The sequence below is a fragment of the Erithacus rubecula genome (assembly GCF_903797595.1).
Source record: "Erithacus rubecula genome assembly, chromosome: 3".
NCBI classification, from domain to species: Eukaryota; Metazoa; Chordata; class Aves; order Passeriformes; family Muscicapidae; genus Erithacus; species Erithacus rubecula.
This window is the reverse complement of record NC_136689.1, coordinates 126,690,954-126,708,084: the sequence shown is the minus strand read 5'-3', so window position 1 is coordinate 126,708,084 and position 17,131 is coordinate 126,690,954. Positions and strand designations below refer to the sequence as shown.

At 41.6% G+C, this 17,131-nt stretch overlaps 2 protein-coding genes across 6 annotated transcripts in view; one reads left to right on the top strand and one right to left on the bottom strand.

The window, feature by feature from the left end:
• Positions 1-2,756: 2,756 nt before the first annotated feature.
• Positions 2,757-6,636, top strand: RPL30 (ribosomal protein L30). The gene is made up of 5 exons (XM_079300978.1): positions 2,757-2,861; positions 2,950-3,000; positions 3,887-4,032; positions 5,105-5,235; positions 6,469-6,636. The coding sequence occupies exons 2-5, from the start codon at positions 2,980-2,982 to the stop codon at positions 6,516-6,518; spliced, it is 348 nt and encodes a 115-aa protein (XP_079157104.1). The 5' UTR covers positions 2,757-2,861; positions 2,950-2,979; the 3' UTR covers positions 6,519-6,636.
• Positions 6,637-9,730: 3,094 nt separating this feature from the next.
• The window catches only part of MATN2 (matrilin 2), a 62,710-nt gene continuing 55,309 nt past the window's right edge, over positions 9,731-17,131 (bottom strand). For 4 of the 5 annotated variants that reach the window (XM_079300966.1, XM_079300965.1, XM_079300963.1 and 1 more), the window contains 4 exons: positions 16,112-16,264; positions 12,179-12,250; positions 11,558-11,662; positions 9,731-11,315 (listed from right to left, as the gene is read on the bottom strand). In XM_079300966.1, the coding sequence (XP_079157092.1) occupies positions 11,203-11,315; positions 11,558-11,662; positions 12,179-12,250; positions 16,112-16,264 (443 nt within the window). In that variant the 3' untranslated portion in view covers positions 9,731-11,202. The remainder of the gene's footprint in view (positions 11,316-11,557; positions 11,663-12,178; positions 12,251-16,111; positions 16,265-17,131) is intronic. The other variant, XM_079300967.1, reaches the window with a different exon arrangement.

The following is a 17,131-nucleotide window of genomic DNA, read 5'->3' as shown; positions in this document are numbered from 1 at the left end:
CACTGATCCAAATATTTGTAGGTCCATTGAAGGCTGTTCTATGATGCTGATTCATGAACCACAGAGAGCTGCCTTCTGAAACAGTTCATTTTGTTTAGCCTGGGATAGCAATGACCTTGAAACTTATCTCCTAGTACTTGCCTTGTAATTTCCTGGAAAGGAGGCAATCTGAGGATTTTCTCATCAAACTAATTACTATGTTTAGAAATCTGCACCTGTAGATTTCTGCACAATTTGGCCCTTAGAAAATGCAGTTTCTGTTCTGGCACTGGATTTAAGCTGGGTAAACATACAGGTATACAAATGTATGTACTTATACATGTATATATATTTATGTATGTGCATAAACACATACTTCTTAGCATGCTTTTATTGGCTGAAAATCCATCCAGGTCTGCAGATATCCAGATATTTGCAATAGATGGTATTTAACCACTAGGTTTTCCCTGTTTCCTAGTGAGATAACCTTTCTGCACTTGACCCATTTTCCTCCACAACTTTCTTTCTTTCCTTCCTTTCTTACAGTAAAGCTTCTTCAAGGGTGGCTAAGGAAAGGTTTTAATTCAGATCTAGTGGACCTGTGCTTTACTGGGATTTTAAATTCCCAGTGATCTGAAACAAAGAGCTGCATTCGTCTGCCTGACAATACAGGGGATAGTTCAGTGCACAACCCTGTGAAAATCAAATGAACATGTTTGCATTTGCTATAAATGCAATTATTATCAGGGAACAAAATCTGTCACTTTTAATAGCCCTGATGTGTAAAACTAGGGAATTATGGCTGCAGGTGTTCACACAACATTGTTGTGCAATTGTGCAGAGACTTGGCCAGACTATAAATCAAACCAGGACTGTCTTTTTGCATATTTTCATCCTATTAAAAAAGTATGTTCATATTAGTAAAATAAAGGTATAGGCCTAGCTTGCCAGAAGGGTTGGCATGTGAGCTGTGGCTCCTGAAGGATGGCTACAGACATGCTGTCCCTCTTGCAGTGGCTTAAGCAGAGGTAACAATTGGAAATCACCCCCAGTCACACCACACATTCACTGGAGCTTCTCTGGTAATGGGTCACTACCTGTCACCATCTCAGGCACCTGGCAGCTCTGACAAGAAACAAGTCCTGAGTTCTGCACATTGCCTACAGGGGAAGGGGCTGAGCTGGGCTACAGCTTCAGATGTTCCTCTGCACCCCTGGCTGCCAGAGTGATCCCCACTTTCTCTCAGGATCAGCAACACTGCCACTTCAGCTTTATAAAGACCTCAGAAGTTCAGAGAACTTAACAGAATGATCCATCCCAGACTGTACCATAGGGTGCTCATGTTTCAGACTTCAGAATGATTTTTTTTCTCCTTCTTTCTCTTGTTCCCAACCTGTTCTCTCAGTTAACTATACACTGTCTACAACGGCACACATAATCAGCACACATACCTGTTTTCTTAGTACGTTATTTTACTGTTCATTGGATTTTCCGACGAGTAGTGAGAAAAGCTGATGATACTATTACCACTGTAATAATAATTGTGGGGGTGGTGATTGTGGTTCTATAACACAGAGAGGAAGATGCTTTGGGATTTCTCTGCAGAAAGGCATGTTGCTTGGATGAGCCCACATCTTCACTATGTCCAGTGCTGATTCCTTGCAGCCAAACTTGCAAGAGCTCCATGAATTTGCTTGTCTGTCCTCGGGTGTGTGTAACCCTGCCACCACTCCTTGTTGGCTGTTCCACTGGCATTGGTGCCAGTGCTGCTGCAGGAGATTCCCTTGATGCTTCAGGATTTTAGTTTTTATGTGTTTCATATATTTGCAATCCTGCAATTCTTTAGTGCATAACTCTCAACTCCACGTGGAGTGCTAGCTACTGTCTTCCCATTTTTGTTGGACAAAACAATTCCTCTCTAGGCCTGGGAAACAAGGACACCTTTCTGTCTCAGGTCCTAAGAAATGTAAAACAAAAGTGAGTTCGGGGGGGGGGGGCAAGCCTGGGGTAAATGACTTCCTTACGTGAATCTGTAATTGGAATATTAACCCCCAAAATGGACCAAACTTATAAAAGTGTGAAAACCCGTGACCCCTTGTTCATTTTGCGTGCAGCCCCTGAAGGAGCTTCATCTGCCCAAAGTGTACCTGAAGGCCCTTCAATAAATATGCTTTTTATTCCCTTAATTCTGTCTGGCCTGTTTTTAATTAATCCTAACAAGGCATCACCCTGACTTAGCTTTTTTAGATTCACTGAATTGGTTTCATTCACCCAAAATGATGAAGTTGCTTTCTAATTTTTGGGATAGGTCAGTGATGTTTCTCGCAGTGCTCTCACTCTCCTACCTCTTCATACCTCTAACTGGCGCTTTCTTACACAACCTTGTCAGCATTTTAGTGGGGAAAAGTGGGAAGAGAACTGCTCTCTGGATTAAGTTCTCGTTCTCTGTTGTAAACCATGCTCCTGCCCTCTCACCAGGTAAGAACAGAGTTAGGCAGGGGTGAGAATTGGTCCTGCTTTTCCCAAGCACTCTGCTTTCCCGCTGAGCCGAGCCCTCAGCTGAGCCCTCAGCCGAACCCGCCCCTCGCTCAGGCCCCGCCCACCCCGCGCCAGGGATCGTCCTCCGTTCAGCCAGGCCCCGCCCACACCAACCCACGACCCGTCCCCGTTTTGCATGGCCTGCCCCTCCCGGCAGGCCCCGCCCCCCCGGCAGGCCCCGCCCCTCCCCGACAGGCCCCGCCCCCCCCGGCAGGCCCCGGCGCGATGGCAGCCGCGGGGCGTGGCGGGGCGTGCGCGCGGCTCTCGCGAGAGCTGCCGCGGGCTTCGCGCGGTGCTCGCTGGGTGCTCGTTCCTTTTCCGGCCATCTTGGCGGCGCGGCTGCGGTGAGCGGGGCCGGGTCGGGGGTGCGGGGGCCGCTGCGGGCGCTGCTGCCGGGTTCTGACCGCTCCCCTCCGTCCCGCTGTGTTCCAGGTACCGCCCGACCCCGCGCGAGGCAGCAACATGGTGGCCGCGAAGAAGACGGTGAGAGCGGGGCGGCGCCGGGCGCACGTGGTGGCGGGGCGTGCGGGCAGCGCCGTGCCGCGGCGGGGGGACCCCGGCATGGCCGGGCTTGGCGGCCGCGGGTGCTGGGGGCCCCTGGGCACAGCGCAGGCCCTCCGAGCTCGGGCCGTGCCTTCCTGGCACTGGCCGCGCCCCTGGGCCGCCTCCCGCAGCGCTCGGGTCCCTCCCGGGCCGTGTCCCGCGGGGCTTGCAGAGCTCCCGAGATGGCTGCAGGCAGGGAGAGGGGGTGCTGAGATCCTAGTGCGGGTGGAGTTCAGTTTTTGCTTTCCCTGCCATGTTCTGGCCTTTCACTTAGACTGGCTCTGACAGATCTGGTTTTCTTGGTCAGAGGCGCTGATTTCGTCCGTCAAACGCGCCTAACCCATTGTCATGAGCATCACGCTCTGTATTATAATATCAGTTCGATATTGCACAGAATTACATTTTTCTGCTGTCCTGTGCAACGTTGTCAGTGTGCGCCCTGGGGAGAGAGGGACTCTAAGCTGGCTTAGATTTGCAAGGCAGAAGTGGTACTTAATTGGCGTTGACTAGCTGAGTTTGACAAGAGCTTGTCAGATACACACAGATGCCACTGATTCATGTAGATAGCAGCAACAGTGCTTTGAGATACGTTTTCATATTGATAGATATGGGGGTAAGAAAAAACACTCTGAACTTGTGAAAGCACAGTATCAGCAATGCCCCATCCATAAATTTCCTTATACTCAAGTCACTGACTGGCCTTTCTTATTCCATATTACAGATTATAGGGAGATTATGAAAAATGCATATATTTGAACTTTCTCTTTTATGTTCTCCAATGTTTTGAAAAGCGTGAAGTAACAATATTTTTCTACATGTTCTTCAGAAAAAGTCCCTGGAGTCCATCAACTCTAGGCTTCAGCTGGTTATGAAAAGTGGCAAATATGTGCTTGGGTACAAACAGACCCTGAAAATGATTCGTCAGGGCAAAGCCAAGTTGGTCATCCTCGCCAACAACTGTCCTGCTTTGAGGTAAGCAGATGTGTGAGAAAACAATTCTGAGATGGGTTCTTCTCCATACACAAATGCAGTGTGTGCTTCATGCTAATTTCTCCAGAGACTTAATACAGTGGGCTCTGAAACAAAAGCAAGAGGTAGTTTGCTGTGTAATGATTTCAAGTCTAGAAGTGTTAAAATGCTTCCTGGTGTTTTTCTATCTTTCTCATTCCAAGAGTTTGCACTAGAGAAAGTACTGGACTTTTTCACACACAATAGTAAGTTTTCTAAGACTATAATGGGGCTGAATTTCCATGTTTTTCCAAAGTAGTGTATTGGGAAATAATTTTACAGTTAGAAAAACTGACAACTCATTTAAAATATTTGAAGCACACAAAACTTGTCAAAATTAGTTGTAAATTTGGGGTCCTGGCATCTGACACTGCTTTTTTGACAATGTAATCTGTACTAATATGACATTTTCCTCTTTGAATATCTGGGCCCTTTTTTTTTTGTTTTGGGATATTGACAGGCTCAAGAAAATATAAATGCAAAACCCAGAAGTTAGATACATGAAAAAAAATAGGACTGTTGAAGTGAGCAGCAATCCCTAATATTAGTGGGAATCCCAAAATAATTGCAAAACAGTATTGACTACTAGACTGTCCTTGTGGAAGTCAGAAAAGAGGGCAGTATAGATGGACTTTTTGTTTTAAATTAAAATACATGGTTCCTTTCTCAGCTGCAATAACTGTCTCTGTTCAGCATCTGGCCACATCAACATTAACTCTTCGTTTATGCACTTTGGCATAGCTCCTGTGGCCTTTCAGAGGACTGCAAATGCTGAATTCCTCTACCATGGAGAAATGAGCCTGTGTAGGAGCAGCCTGAAGGGTTTGTTGTTACAAACCTTCAGCAGAGATTGAAGTGAAGGCTCCTGAGCCATAGCCCTGAAGTGATTTTGCTTTGTAGGAAACAGCTGTGTTTCTCTGGGTGGGAAGGTAAAGTATCTCAAGGTTTGGGTGTGGTAGAAGTTAAAGCTGCTCTCTGTATTGCAGTTGGTCAGAATTTTGTGGGTCTTGTGAAACACACAGTTTTTGCATTTCAGAAAATCAGAGATTGAGTACTACGCTATGCTCGCCAAGACCGGTGTCCATCATTATAGTGGGAACAACATTGAGTTGGGCACAGCATGTGGAAAATACTACAGAGTGTGCACACTGGCCATCATTGACCCAGGTAATTGCCTCCTGCAGTGTAGGGACCAAATGAGGAGGAGTCTGTGGATCCTCCCTTCTCCTGTGAGTAGCAGCACTGAGCAAGGAATGAGCACGAGTGATGACACACTTCACTACCTTTTTCTACCAGGTTTAAAACTTAAAATTTCCTCTGACCAAGGTTCTGTTCTTTTGTGAGTCCTAGTTCTTAGAATCTGGAAGGATTGCTGCTTCTCTTGCACATAGTTCTTTTAGTGCTGAGCCCTGTGAGCGTTTTGGCTACTTGTCAGTCTGTAGGCAGGTTTCAGTGTCTGGGAAGAAACAGTTTCTGAACCCATCAGCCAGGACATGAGCTTGCACAACATACTGTATTTCAACAGTCCTGTTTGACTGTTCTTAATATGGAGACAAAGAACTGTGGCTTGCCCTACTTCCCAGAATAATACATAGAAAAATAACCAACAGGCAGGTGAATATTCATCAAGGGAATGAAAATTATGTTCAACACTTTATTTTAAAACTGTAAGTTTGTATGTAATTACTATGGTTTGGTGACAGTCTTTGTCCCAGAGAGTTGCTCAAATTCTTTGTATCTAGAATGCTAAGTAGGTGACTTCCCATCCTCTTTCCAGAATGTTATAAGAGAAGAATCAATCCCTTGTTCTGTTTGTTGACCAGAATGCATGCACATAGGTTTAATGGTTTCTGTAATGACTTTATCCCCAAGTAACAATGATTTGACTTTCCTACTTCTTCAGAAAACTTTATTTAGTGTGCTTGTATTCAAATAGTAGCTGTAAACTTAATTTTCAAAATGTGACTTTCAGGTTTGGTTTTGGGTGGGGTGGGAGCTGTAAGTAAATCCTAATGTTCTGTAGCTGACAATGCGAATATTCTCGCTGTCCTGATATTTCTGTGATCAGGGGAGGCTAGACATTCGCTACAGTAAAACTATGCATTGTGTCCTCCAGGACTAGATTGTTGTTCTAGTCCTGGCTTTGTGAATGCTGGTGACAGGCACATAATTACAGGAAAAGACTGTATTTGGATTAGAAAAACAGAGTTACAAGTATTTTTTATCAATTTTATTGAAATTATTTGCTTTTTTCCTAAGCAGGCTATCTGTTGCTTTTAGGGTGTTTTCTTTCTCTAGAATCATTGTGATGATTTTATGGGTGAAGTTATTTTTTCTTATTTTTGTTCCTAAAAATATATTTCTGTGAGTCCTCTTATAAAATACATTTTTCTTTTACAGGTGACTCTGACATCATTAGAAGCATGCCAGAACAAACCAGTGAGAAGTAAATGCTGTAAAGGTGTTTTTTCTACAATAAAACTGGTTACAGATATCTTTAAAGAAAAATTTGTATTATACCTTTGTTGGTTTTAGGGAACAAACTATATAAATGACGATTCATTACCACTGCTGTGCTTCCTGTTCTGTTAGAAATCACCTTCACATGGCAAAATTTGCCTTTCTTTCTGTAGTTATTGTGGATCTTGAGAGCTAAGTGAAGGAAGGCTTGATCATGGCAAGTATTGTGTCAAATCCCAATGGGCTAGGGCTTCCTTAGTGTTTGCTATTGGAGTGCTTATGCAAACTCAAGGCATAATGTGAGGGACAGTAACAAATTTGGGATGTTGGTGGGGAACCGTAAAGGTTTACTTAGATTAAAATAATTCACACTGTTTTTACCAAGTGAATCAAGTACTCATGTCCATTATCCCCTTTGTCTTTTCCTTCCAAGAGTACATAATCTGTAAAAGAGTAAACAGGATGTAGCTTCTGGATGTGTAATATACACTTCCAGTAAGATACCAGTTAAATTCAGAAAGCTGTTTTTAAATCAGTAGCTTTTTTTAAGTTTTCTGAAGATATTGGAGACAGATGAGTTGCTGTTTTCAAGTCACAATTGCTGAGAAAGTCAGTGTCTTAGAGATTTGTGTCTGTTATGTATGAGACCATGGCTGCAGGATGTTTAGTACTAGGAATTGTTAGTTGAGGTGCCAGTGATTTTCTCACATAGTAAAAGCAAACATGTAATGCAAATCAGAGTGTATCTGTAACCTTGCAGAATTCAAAAGTATGCCAAAGCACAAGGTACCTTTCAAAGCTTGCTGTTGTGTATCCATGCTCGCTCATCAGCTTGTCTGAGATCACATAAGTTCTGCAACTACCTCTGTTTCAAAATGGATGAAGTTTTGTGTTTCCATTTGGAGATAGTCAAGAGGCAAACTCCAAGATGTGTCAGAGCTAAGGAGAAAGTGCTGATATATTTACCTGTTACACCACAAATCTGGATGAGTTTCAATCAAGGGAAGGGAGTGAGACTTAAAGGCACTTTATGTGGACAGAACAGAAGCAGTTTGCTGTGTTTTAGAGTTTACCACATGTGCAGCTAGCTGAATTGACAGTAATATTTCCAATATTAATACTTTAATATTAATATATTAATATACTACTTGCATTCAGGAAAGTTAGAGAATCGGTGAATACTGACCAAAGGACAGCAGGGAGAAGTTGGATAGTCTGGACATAAGAAAAAGTTCTTGAAACTTCAGGTTGTGATGCCCTGATAAAGCAGACTTCCCACTTCAAGCATTTAATTCCATCACAGTTTGAATACAAATGTGTGCATGTATGTTTTTACTTCCTACTGATCCAGTAGTTACTCTTGTTTGAAGAATTCAAGTCAAGATGAGTGGCTAGGGATGCTGTCCCCTTGTTCTGTGCATGTCTCTATACAGAGAACTATATATATACACAGACTGTGTGCTTAAAATAATAAGAGTGGAGGAGGGAAATACAGAAAATCAAGCCAAATAAATTCATACCCTAAAAATATTTCAAAACATGGAGGTTTCATTTCAAAAAATAACAGCATTTTATTATTTTGCATAGCTTATTTCAGTTGTTCTGCTTAATTAGAACTTTTGCTAGTTACTAAATTGTTTTTATAAAATTTTCAACATTTTTTATCTGCAATCAATGCAAGACAACACATGGCATATAAATGCAAGGATCCAAAATACTCTTCAGACACAAAGATGTTCTTTTAGTTTGAACCAGTTTAAGAAAATAGCTCTGACGAGTTTGTATGTATAAATATACAGTGTAGCATACACTTAAAATTCTGATCAGTATTTTAGTCTGTTTTCCAAGTCTTCCATTCTTTTTGTCATTTCTTCCAGTAGATAAAAGTTAAGGAAAGAGAGGTACTGATAAGGATGCATTAATAGAAAAAGTCAGCTACCTGATTGCTATGGTCCATAAACATTCTCGCTTCTCTTTGACTCAGTGGTTTCTCAGACAATATTCCCCTGTATTTTCGTGTTCTGATTTGATCAGCTGAGTTGAGAAAGCTCTGTGAAGCCCCATTCCTTAACAGGCATACCTTGAGATGGAGTTCAGACTGCAGGTTATTAAAAAGGTTGGTTCTGCAAATGGATTGCTTTTCTCTATTTTAAAGGCAGGGTAAACATTTATCTAGTTAATGCTGTTTAAAAAATGTTTCACTTAACTGCACATAACTAACAGTAGATAATAAACTGGGGCTCTGAGACCCCAGTAGGAATGTCTGCTCCTCATGATCTGTTCCTGTCCACACTTGTGAGAGTGTTTTCCAGACAAATGTGGAATAGAGCACAACAAACTCCGTGGGATCTAGGGCTGTTTGCATTTATGGTAAGAAGCTGTGGCAATGCAAAGTAGTGCAGAGCATCCCTTTTCTGATAAGCACTTCCAGTTGGCAGGAATGCTGTCTCCTGCAGGAAGAGATTGGACCAGTACAGTTTACTTCAGCACCTCTCTCCAAGTGCCATGGAAAGGCTGCAGCCAGGGGAAGCTGACAGGAAGAGGAGGCCTAGTGAGATCTGAAGGCACTGAGATCTACCTCAGAAGGATGAATTTGCTGCCCCCCACTCTTTACTCGTTTGACTAGGGTCTTAATTTCAACCTTTTAAAGCCTTACACAATGGAAGATGGGAGAACTGGGCATATAAATTGGCATCTTTGACATGTTCCTGTTAGAAATTTTTTAGGGCAGACAGGCAAATTGAGTTTGGCTTCTTGAGTTTGGCCAGAACAGCCATGTGTATTGTGTCCCCACCGCTGATAGCATGAGAATCTCTTGCTAGTAAGGAGCAAGAGTGGATATCCTGATTCTGTGGGTGTCCAGTCTGCCTGGGTTTGGTAATTTCTCATCTGCTGCAGCAAGATTACTCAGTGCATACAAGTACCATGTAAACTGCATTTTCTTCAACAGCTGTATTTCTCAAGTATTCACAGAGGCAAAGTTGAAGCAGTGAAACTACTCAACTACTGCTATAAGTTAATGTAGCAGGACACAAAACAGTGTGGACTGATCCCTCTAAATTTGTATTGTGTTACTGGAGCTACTTTTGTAGCCAATTCTCTCTCCCCCACCCCCAGATCTCTGGATGAGGACTAGCCAGTAGTCTGCAGTTGCCAAGAACTAGTGTATCACTTCAAACCTCAGCTGCTCTTGAGATAGTAAAGAGGAAACTGGATGGTTTGTACTCTTCAGAGCAGTGGCTGCACAGTGCTCTGAGGAAGTGCATAGCACTGTTCCTATCAAAATTCCTAGTCTCTGGCTCAGTGTTGACAGGTTCTCCATCACCTTGAGCCATTGGAGTAAAAATCACAGCAGGGTTGCCTGCTCAAATGGTAAAGCAAAAAAGCACATATTGCTAAGCTTCTAAGCTTAGCAACTAAGCTCTTTGATTCTGAGTAAGCTCAGAGTTCCTCATAGCCCAGCTGCAGGAGATTGTAGTAAAGAGCTTCTGAAGGGGCAAGAATTGGTCTTTTTTTTTTGTCAGCATGCAGGTTGGAATGCTGCATGTCATATAACGCTTAAGGATGTGGGAAATGACCTAGAAATTTTTTCTCCAAAGTTGTTTGGAGAAGTCTTGTCAGAGCAGTATGTATGTTGATGAGCATTTGAAACACCTAGCAATAACCTTACACAATGGCGTTCTCCTTTATGGAACCTGCTTGGCATGGAGTAATTTAATCAAGTGATTAGAACATAATTCCATAAAGTGTCTGCCAAAGGATTCATTTGGGAAAGTGAGAGAGGCTGGCTGCTGCAGGGAAGGTCTGAACTGATAGGCAATGTTCTGCATTGGTTTACCAGCCACCAAGGGCTCTGCTTGCCTCCCTCTGGACAGACTGTTCAGTCTGAACCTATTCCTGTCTAGGAAGCAAACAGTGATGAGCTGTTGGTATCACTGCACTCTTCTGTGCAGAGAGTAAGTGCTTACTGCTCTTGCACACAGCTACACAGCTCAAGAAGATGTGATGTCAGTGTTTATTTGATTATATAGGAATTTGCTGTATAAATAGTGTATGATGGGTTGTATTGCCAGTTTGCTGCTGTTTCCTGAGGTGTGGATGTTGCAGGCAGCATAAAGGCTGCTGCACTAGCAGCTCCTTTGAAATAAACAGACTAACTGGGTGGCATAAGCTACAGATCTGCACTTTACTAAGTTTTATCTACATTTCTTCTAATGCAGCATTAGCCAAACCTGAGTCCTCTGATTCTCTCTTCATCTAGAGTATGGTTTCAAATGACTCACTGGATATGGTGCCTCACCAAGCAGTTCAGCAGGGAAACATCTTCACTCTGACACCTATAGCCAGTAAATGCTAATTCAGTAGCATCTGAAGAAATAACCCAAAACAAAGCACGTTAGCCCTGAATTTGACCAGTTGTTTCTTTGCTGGTCCTGAAGACGTTTACCGTAAGGGCTTATTTTTATTTATTTATTAAATTTCAAGATCTTTATTAATGTTTTGGTCCCTTCTTTGAAGGAGAGGCAGATTAAAAGGCTTTGCTTCTTGGAAATTGACTACTGTGTAGTTTAGATTTTCATTACAATAAACTGATTTTAGCTATGGAGGCAGTTTAGATTTGATGCCAAAACATTTGTTTTAACCTGCCTTTCTTATCTTACCTGTAAGAAGCAGTCACTCAGAAAGGATATATCGTTGGGTGAGTTTTCTTACTTCACTGGTTGCATAGTTCTGAAATGTCACAAGGTTTTCACATTTGCACTGGTCATTGTCTTTTGAGGCTTTTGCTGAAAAACAAACACTTAAGCATAGACTAAATGTGGAATAAATTAAATAGGATGAGGAGGAAATTACAAGGAATTATAAATGCAGAGTAGGTTTAATATAGCTTCCTGTTCTCAAAACAGGTCAGCATCCAAAGGAATGCCCTGAAGCAGATTTTGTCAGTACTGGGAAACAGTACCCAGTGTGTAGTCCTCTATGTTGAAAGAGCAGTCTGGGCTATTCTAAACAAAGGTAATGTGATTACCTGTTGTTGAGTGAATGTGACTGTCTTCAAAAAGATACTTGTGGTGTACTGCAAGGTGCGGACAGTCAATGACATCTGTGATGGTTATTGTGGTTGATTCAGGTCCTGCAGGAAACCCCCCAAAAGTCTAAAAATCAGACCCACTAAATTACAACTTTTTTTTTTTTCTAATCACATGCACTGAGTTCTCCTTAATTAGTAAGTTATCTCACTAGTTGCAGTGAGGATCATTCAAGGAAAGGACTAGGGATACAAAGATGCAAAAGAACTAAGCTGTTAGGCTGTATTTACTGTTTCCATGATTTAAGTTGTGGGTTGCAGAATTGTGGAGGTTCCTGTGAGAAACAGAAGTGATTGAAAGCTGAACATGCTTAAAGTATCAAGCACAGTGTGGAAATACAAGCCTCCCCATGAAGTATTTAATTCAGATGATGTAAGAAGCATGCATCCATGCTTTTGTTACAGTGAATCTCCATTTTTCACATTCCAAAAGGAAGGATGACTTGGAGGGGCAAGGAGGCAGGGACATGGGATGAACCCTTTTAGCTGAATTGTGAGAGTTCTCTACAGAAGGCAGTGTGAAAAGGCAGCAGGAGAGGACTTTGAGTTAAAACAGCCAACCTGAAGGCTGTGGGCCAGTCTTATGAAGCCTCCCAGATGATGCATCCTGCTGGTCAGGTGACTCTTTCAAGGCTGGTAGATAGAAATTGCCAAAGGAAATGGTATCACAAAAAGGGCAATAAAAACGTTCACATTCCCTAGAACTGGAAATGTTTCTTTCCAGTAACTTGGTGTTTGTCTCTCATAACACGTGGAGAATACCTGTGCAATTTAGAAGAGGTCCAGTGTTGATGGAAACTCTAGGACTTGCCCTTCAACTCAGACTATCAGAGGAACTCCAAAACTAGAAATGATTATTTAATAATAGGAAGCAATCTGAAATGACAGCAATCTACTTTGTGTCCTACAGTGAAAATTCTTTCGTGTTTCATTATCATCCATCATCCTTTGAGGTGAACTGAATAAGAATATTGCTTGGAGAAAGAAAAGGCTTCTTCAGGGATTTGGGAGTTTTTATGTGAGAAGGGTGCAGCAGTCTGTTTGATACACTATTGTTATAAGCCAAAATACACGTTTCTAATTCATGAAGCACAGCCTTTAAAATATGAGGATTTATTTTAGAGTCCACATCCCGATCTTTTTATCAAGAGATTGAGAAAACAGAAACCTGTTATGGGGTAGAGCCTCAGCCATTGTGTGCCCTGCCCCTTTCTTGCCGCCAGAGGGCAGTGTGGAGGCAGCTGCGGTTCCTTAGGAATGGGTCCCTCACTAGGAAATGGCCCAGATGAGCTAAAGAGCAGGTATTTAACAACCGCACAACGTGACCGACGATACCAGGGTGCATGGAGCATCTGGGACACCCTCCCTCCTCTGGAAGCCAGAGCTCCTTCCCTGAAAGTGAATGCATAGGGGTAAAAGGTGACAGTGCAAACTTGCCTGATGTGCCATGAAGATGCTTCTGTGACACCCAGGTTTGCTATAACTATTAGGGTCCCTGCTGGTTTAGTCAGTTTGATAGATGCACAGTAATACACAGCTGTGCTAAGTTGCACTGGGAAGGGGATGAGGCCCTCTTGAGTGGAGGTTGGAATTACTCAGCATGAATATCAGAAGAACAGATGAGTGGTTGAATAAGAAGATCAGAGATCAGGCAGCAGAACTACAATATTTATATATAGAGATATAGATACAGATAGATATAGATATCTGCTTGGAAACGAACTGCTGGAAAGAAGTCAGGTTTTGGAGAAGAGTTCAGGGCAGAGAGGTGTGGGATGAGATCACAAGGGAATGAAATGAATGAGAAGCACAGTCTAGCTGAAGAATGATCAAGTGGGAACAAGGATGGTGATGATTTCTGTTGTAGGAGAGATGGAGCAGGTAAGATGAATCTTGAATGTTTGACCCTGGGTAATGACTTGTTCTACAGGATGTTCAGGAGCTGCAAGCTAATGAGGGGGTTGTTTAGGAAGGGCAGCAGAACTGACCTGTAAGGTTTGAGCCTGGGACACAGGGCTGGTATGGACATGTAATTAGGGACAAAAAAGACAGATGCACTGGTAGAGGTGTGGCAGGAGGCCTCCAGTTTGAAATAGGAATTGGGCATTTCAGAAACTCATCTTTAGGCTTCAGAAACTTGTTGGGGCTATAAGATTTCTGATCTCATTGCCTCTGAGAAGCTGAATAAACACACAAGTAGTGACAGAGGCTGAGCACCCTGAATCCTTTGGTGAAGTCAGTGCAATGAATAAATTTGTTGGGAAACAATGCTCAAGTTGAATGTTCATTTTTAGTGTTCTATTTTATAACAAATCATAAGTAATTTGTTAGGAGGAGCCTGTGAGAAAGTGTCATCAAAAGCAGTGTCTGAATATTTGCTGAACTGATAAGGATACACAGTTTGGAAGAACAGAATGTTAACCAGCTGCTGCTGAGTACTGTCATCTGATCAGGGCTGGGGTCTTGTGACAAAAATAGTATATGACCATATAATTAAAAGCTCCCATAATGCACATGCTCAGAACAGGGCTGAAGCTGCAGTCATATTGAGGGTGTATTATGTATGACATTGCCTCGTTAGTGCTTCCAGCCAGATGAGAAATTAACATTTACCAAGGCAATGAATGGGAACCTTCCGAATGAATTCCTCTTAATAAGAGGCAAGAGAAAAAAAAACCCTCTTTTTTTTTTGCCTTTACTACTAGTCATCAAGAATAATTAATAGTAATCAGCAGCTATTTTACAAGGCAAATGCTTTCTTGCAGAATAAGAGAAAAAAGCCTAGCCTCCCAAGAAATATTTGGAGGGCATCCACAGCTGGAGCTAGGGATGAGAAGCTCTGTCAGTGGAGTCCATGAAGACAGGATCTCCCACTGTCGTCACAAGCTGGAGCCAGAGAAGACCTCAGCTAAGGACCAAAGATGGAGTAAAGATAAAAGTCATTGCTATTGCAAAGGAGGAGAAAAATTGTGCTGTATACAATAGAAGGAATTTTAAAAAGACTTTTCAGATTGTGTAACAGGTTTGGAGGCAAAATTACTGGTGGAGTGAGTTGATGAATAATAGTTGTACTGGAGTGTCTAGAAAAACAAAAGTGGGTGAGTCCTCAGTTCACAGGTGTGAGGCATTCATTGCCTATTGTTGAGAGAGGGAGGGCAGAAGCTGAAGCACCAGTGCTGCCGGGTTACCAGAGGTGTAGACAAAAAACTACCACACAGGGGCAGGATTTACTTATTTTTTTCATATTGTAAATAATGTAGTTAAAAGGAAAAAAAAAAACCCGGTGGTTGCTAACCACTGTTGTGGGCACCTGAAGGATGCATTTCCATCACTGAGCTCTGGGGTTTGCTGATCAGTGAGAATTATTATACTGGGGTTTGCTAATGAGTGAGAATTACCGTTCTGGCTGCCAGACAGCTCTGGCTTTGGCATCTCCAGAAGCTTTTAAGATGACATGCTCTCATTGGAAGATTATCTGCATAACAAGGTTAATTGAATTGACTTGGTTTTATATTATCATAGTATTTAGTATTGCAGAAAGATGAAATTAGGACTTTTTAGGACTGAAGGACAAAGACTATGCAAGCTAAGAAATATCCTCAAAGTCTTTTTAATAGGTTCTTCCTTGAGATCTATATAAAGAAATCTCCTGCAGCTAATTTTATACAATAACCTTAAAGAAAAAAAAAAAGGCCAAAACCTGTTTGCATTTAATTAACCAGATAAAACTAGTGAAAATTAAATAGTCTTGCACAATTCTAATAAAGCTAACATAATTCTACGTGTTGTTTCTGAATTTTGCTTCAGGTACCAGTTTGAATGTACAAAAAAATACTGTGTCTTGGGAATGTGTGAGTGGGAGAGACATGCTGTCCTCTCTCTGGCTCCATAGCTTTCATCTCAACTCAGATTCTGCCTTCCCCTGCAAAATTTCATCTGGGAATGTTTATGTACAAGCTGTTTCTTCCAGAGTGAAGAAAGGTGCTTTCTGAAACAAACCTTCCAGATTTGTGTAGTAAAACTCACGGCTTATGTATAACTGAAATCCACTCTTTGTAGCTGTGAATGTATGTTCAATGAACTATTTTTAGTCTTCTATAAATACACACAACAGCTATTGACAATTTATTTTGCTGTGCTTTAGGTTTTTGCTGCTTAGGATTTTTTAAAATTCTCTTTAAGGTATTACAAATCCCTGATTATTTGCCCACATTCCTAATGAAATAGATCATGTTTATTTGGTGGAGTGGGGTTCATTGCATGGCCGAGTTAACTGTAGAAATAGAAAAGAGAAGAAGCAATTGGTTCTTCTAGGCATAGAATTATACATCTTGTGGAACATTCATAAAAATAAAGAGAAGATAATTACTAATATATTTACCCAGTGATGGATTAACAGTATATATTCTTCATGTATTAAAGGGCACAAAAATCTAAAAAGCAAAACACCTGTAAACATTCACTCCTATGTCAAGGAAAACTGAATTTTGTTACCTTCACAGATTTGGGCTCTTAGCTCTTCACTTATGTCCTCCAGAGCTGTGAAATCCTCAGCATAGAAGAGATGTTTATATGATGGCTCAGAAGCAATTTCCAGCAGTTCTTCCTCAATTGCTTTTCCTATTCCAATGGCATAGATAATTATACCTGGATTCAAAAGAAATTGCACATACTTATTATTTCAGCAGTTCTAATTCTAAGCACTTGTTCATCCATGAAAGAAAAATATGAGAGAAAGGGAGAGCCCAATGTATATTCTATGTAGCTTCAAAATCAGTGAAGAGGCTTAATATGCTTATGCTTTGCAGAAACTCTTGTTTGCTATAATGTGATATACAGTTTCTGTATTAAAGAGATGACACTTGCCTGGCCACTACTGATAGTAAATGGTCACAAAAAGAGTATTACAAACAAACCAAGAGAATTGCACACTTCAGCCTCATAATTGCACTGCAAGTCCCTGGTTTGTGTGTGGCTGTAGGGTACATGCCTATGCAGCTGATCACTGCGTTGTTGGGAAAACCTCTTACATATTAGCAAATGGGGCACAATCCTGAAAGTTGGCAGTAATTTTTCAGAAAAATACCTAAATACTTCATTAAAATCCTCAGAGCACATTGAGACTTGATTCTTGCTTTCTAAGGGGGCATTAACAGGCTGGAAGACCCACTTAGGAGGGTAAGAGTGAGAAAACAAGAAGTTTATGAGACTAGGAAAGAAAAAGCCTTACAATAGAGATGTTCAGGACAAGTGTTTCCACAGCAGAGGTGCTAAGGAAAGGGTAAGTGAGGATGTGTAGTCTTCTTAACTCTGGAAGTGGAAGGAGTAAGTGGTTCAGAGCCCTCCCAGCAGATAGATTTAAAACAAGCAGTAACTACAAAATACAGAGATTTTCAATAATCCCTTTTTTAGCAGTTATGTTTTTATTCTCATGAGCATATGATCTGATAAAACATTTCTCTTTATATCAGTTCTGGCTCAGTGTCCACAATGAGTACTGATTTTGTGATTCAT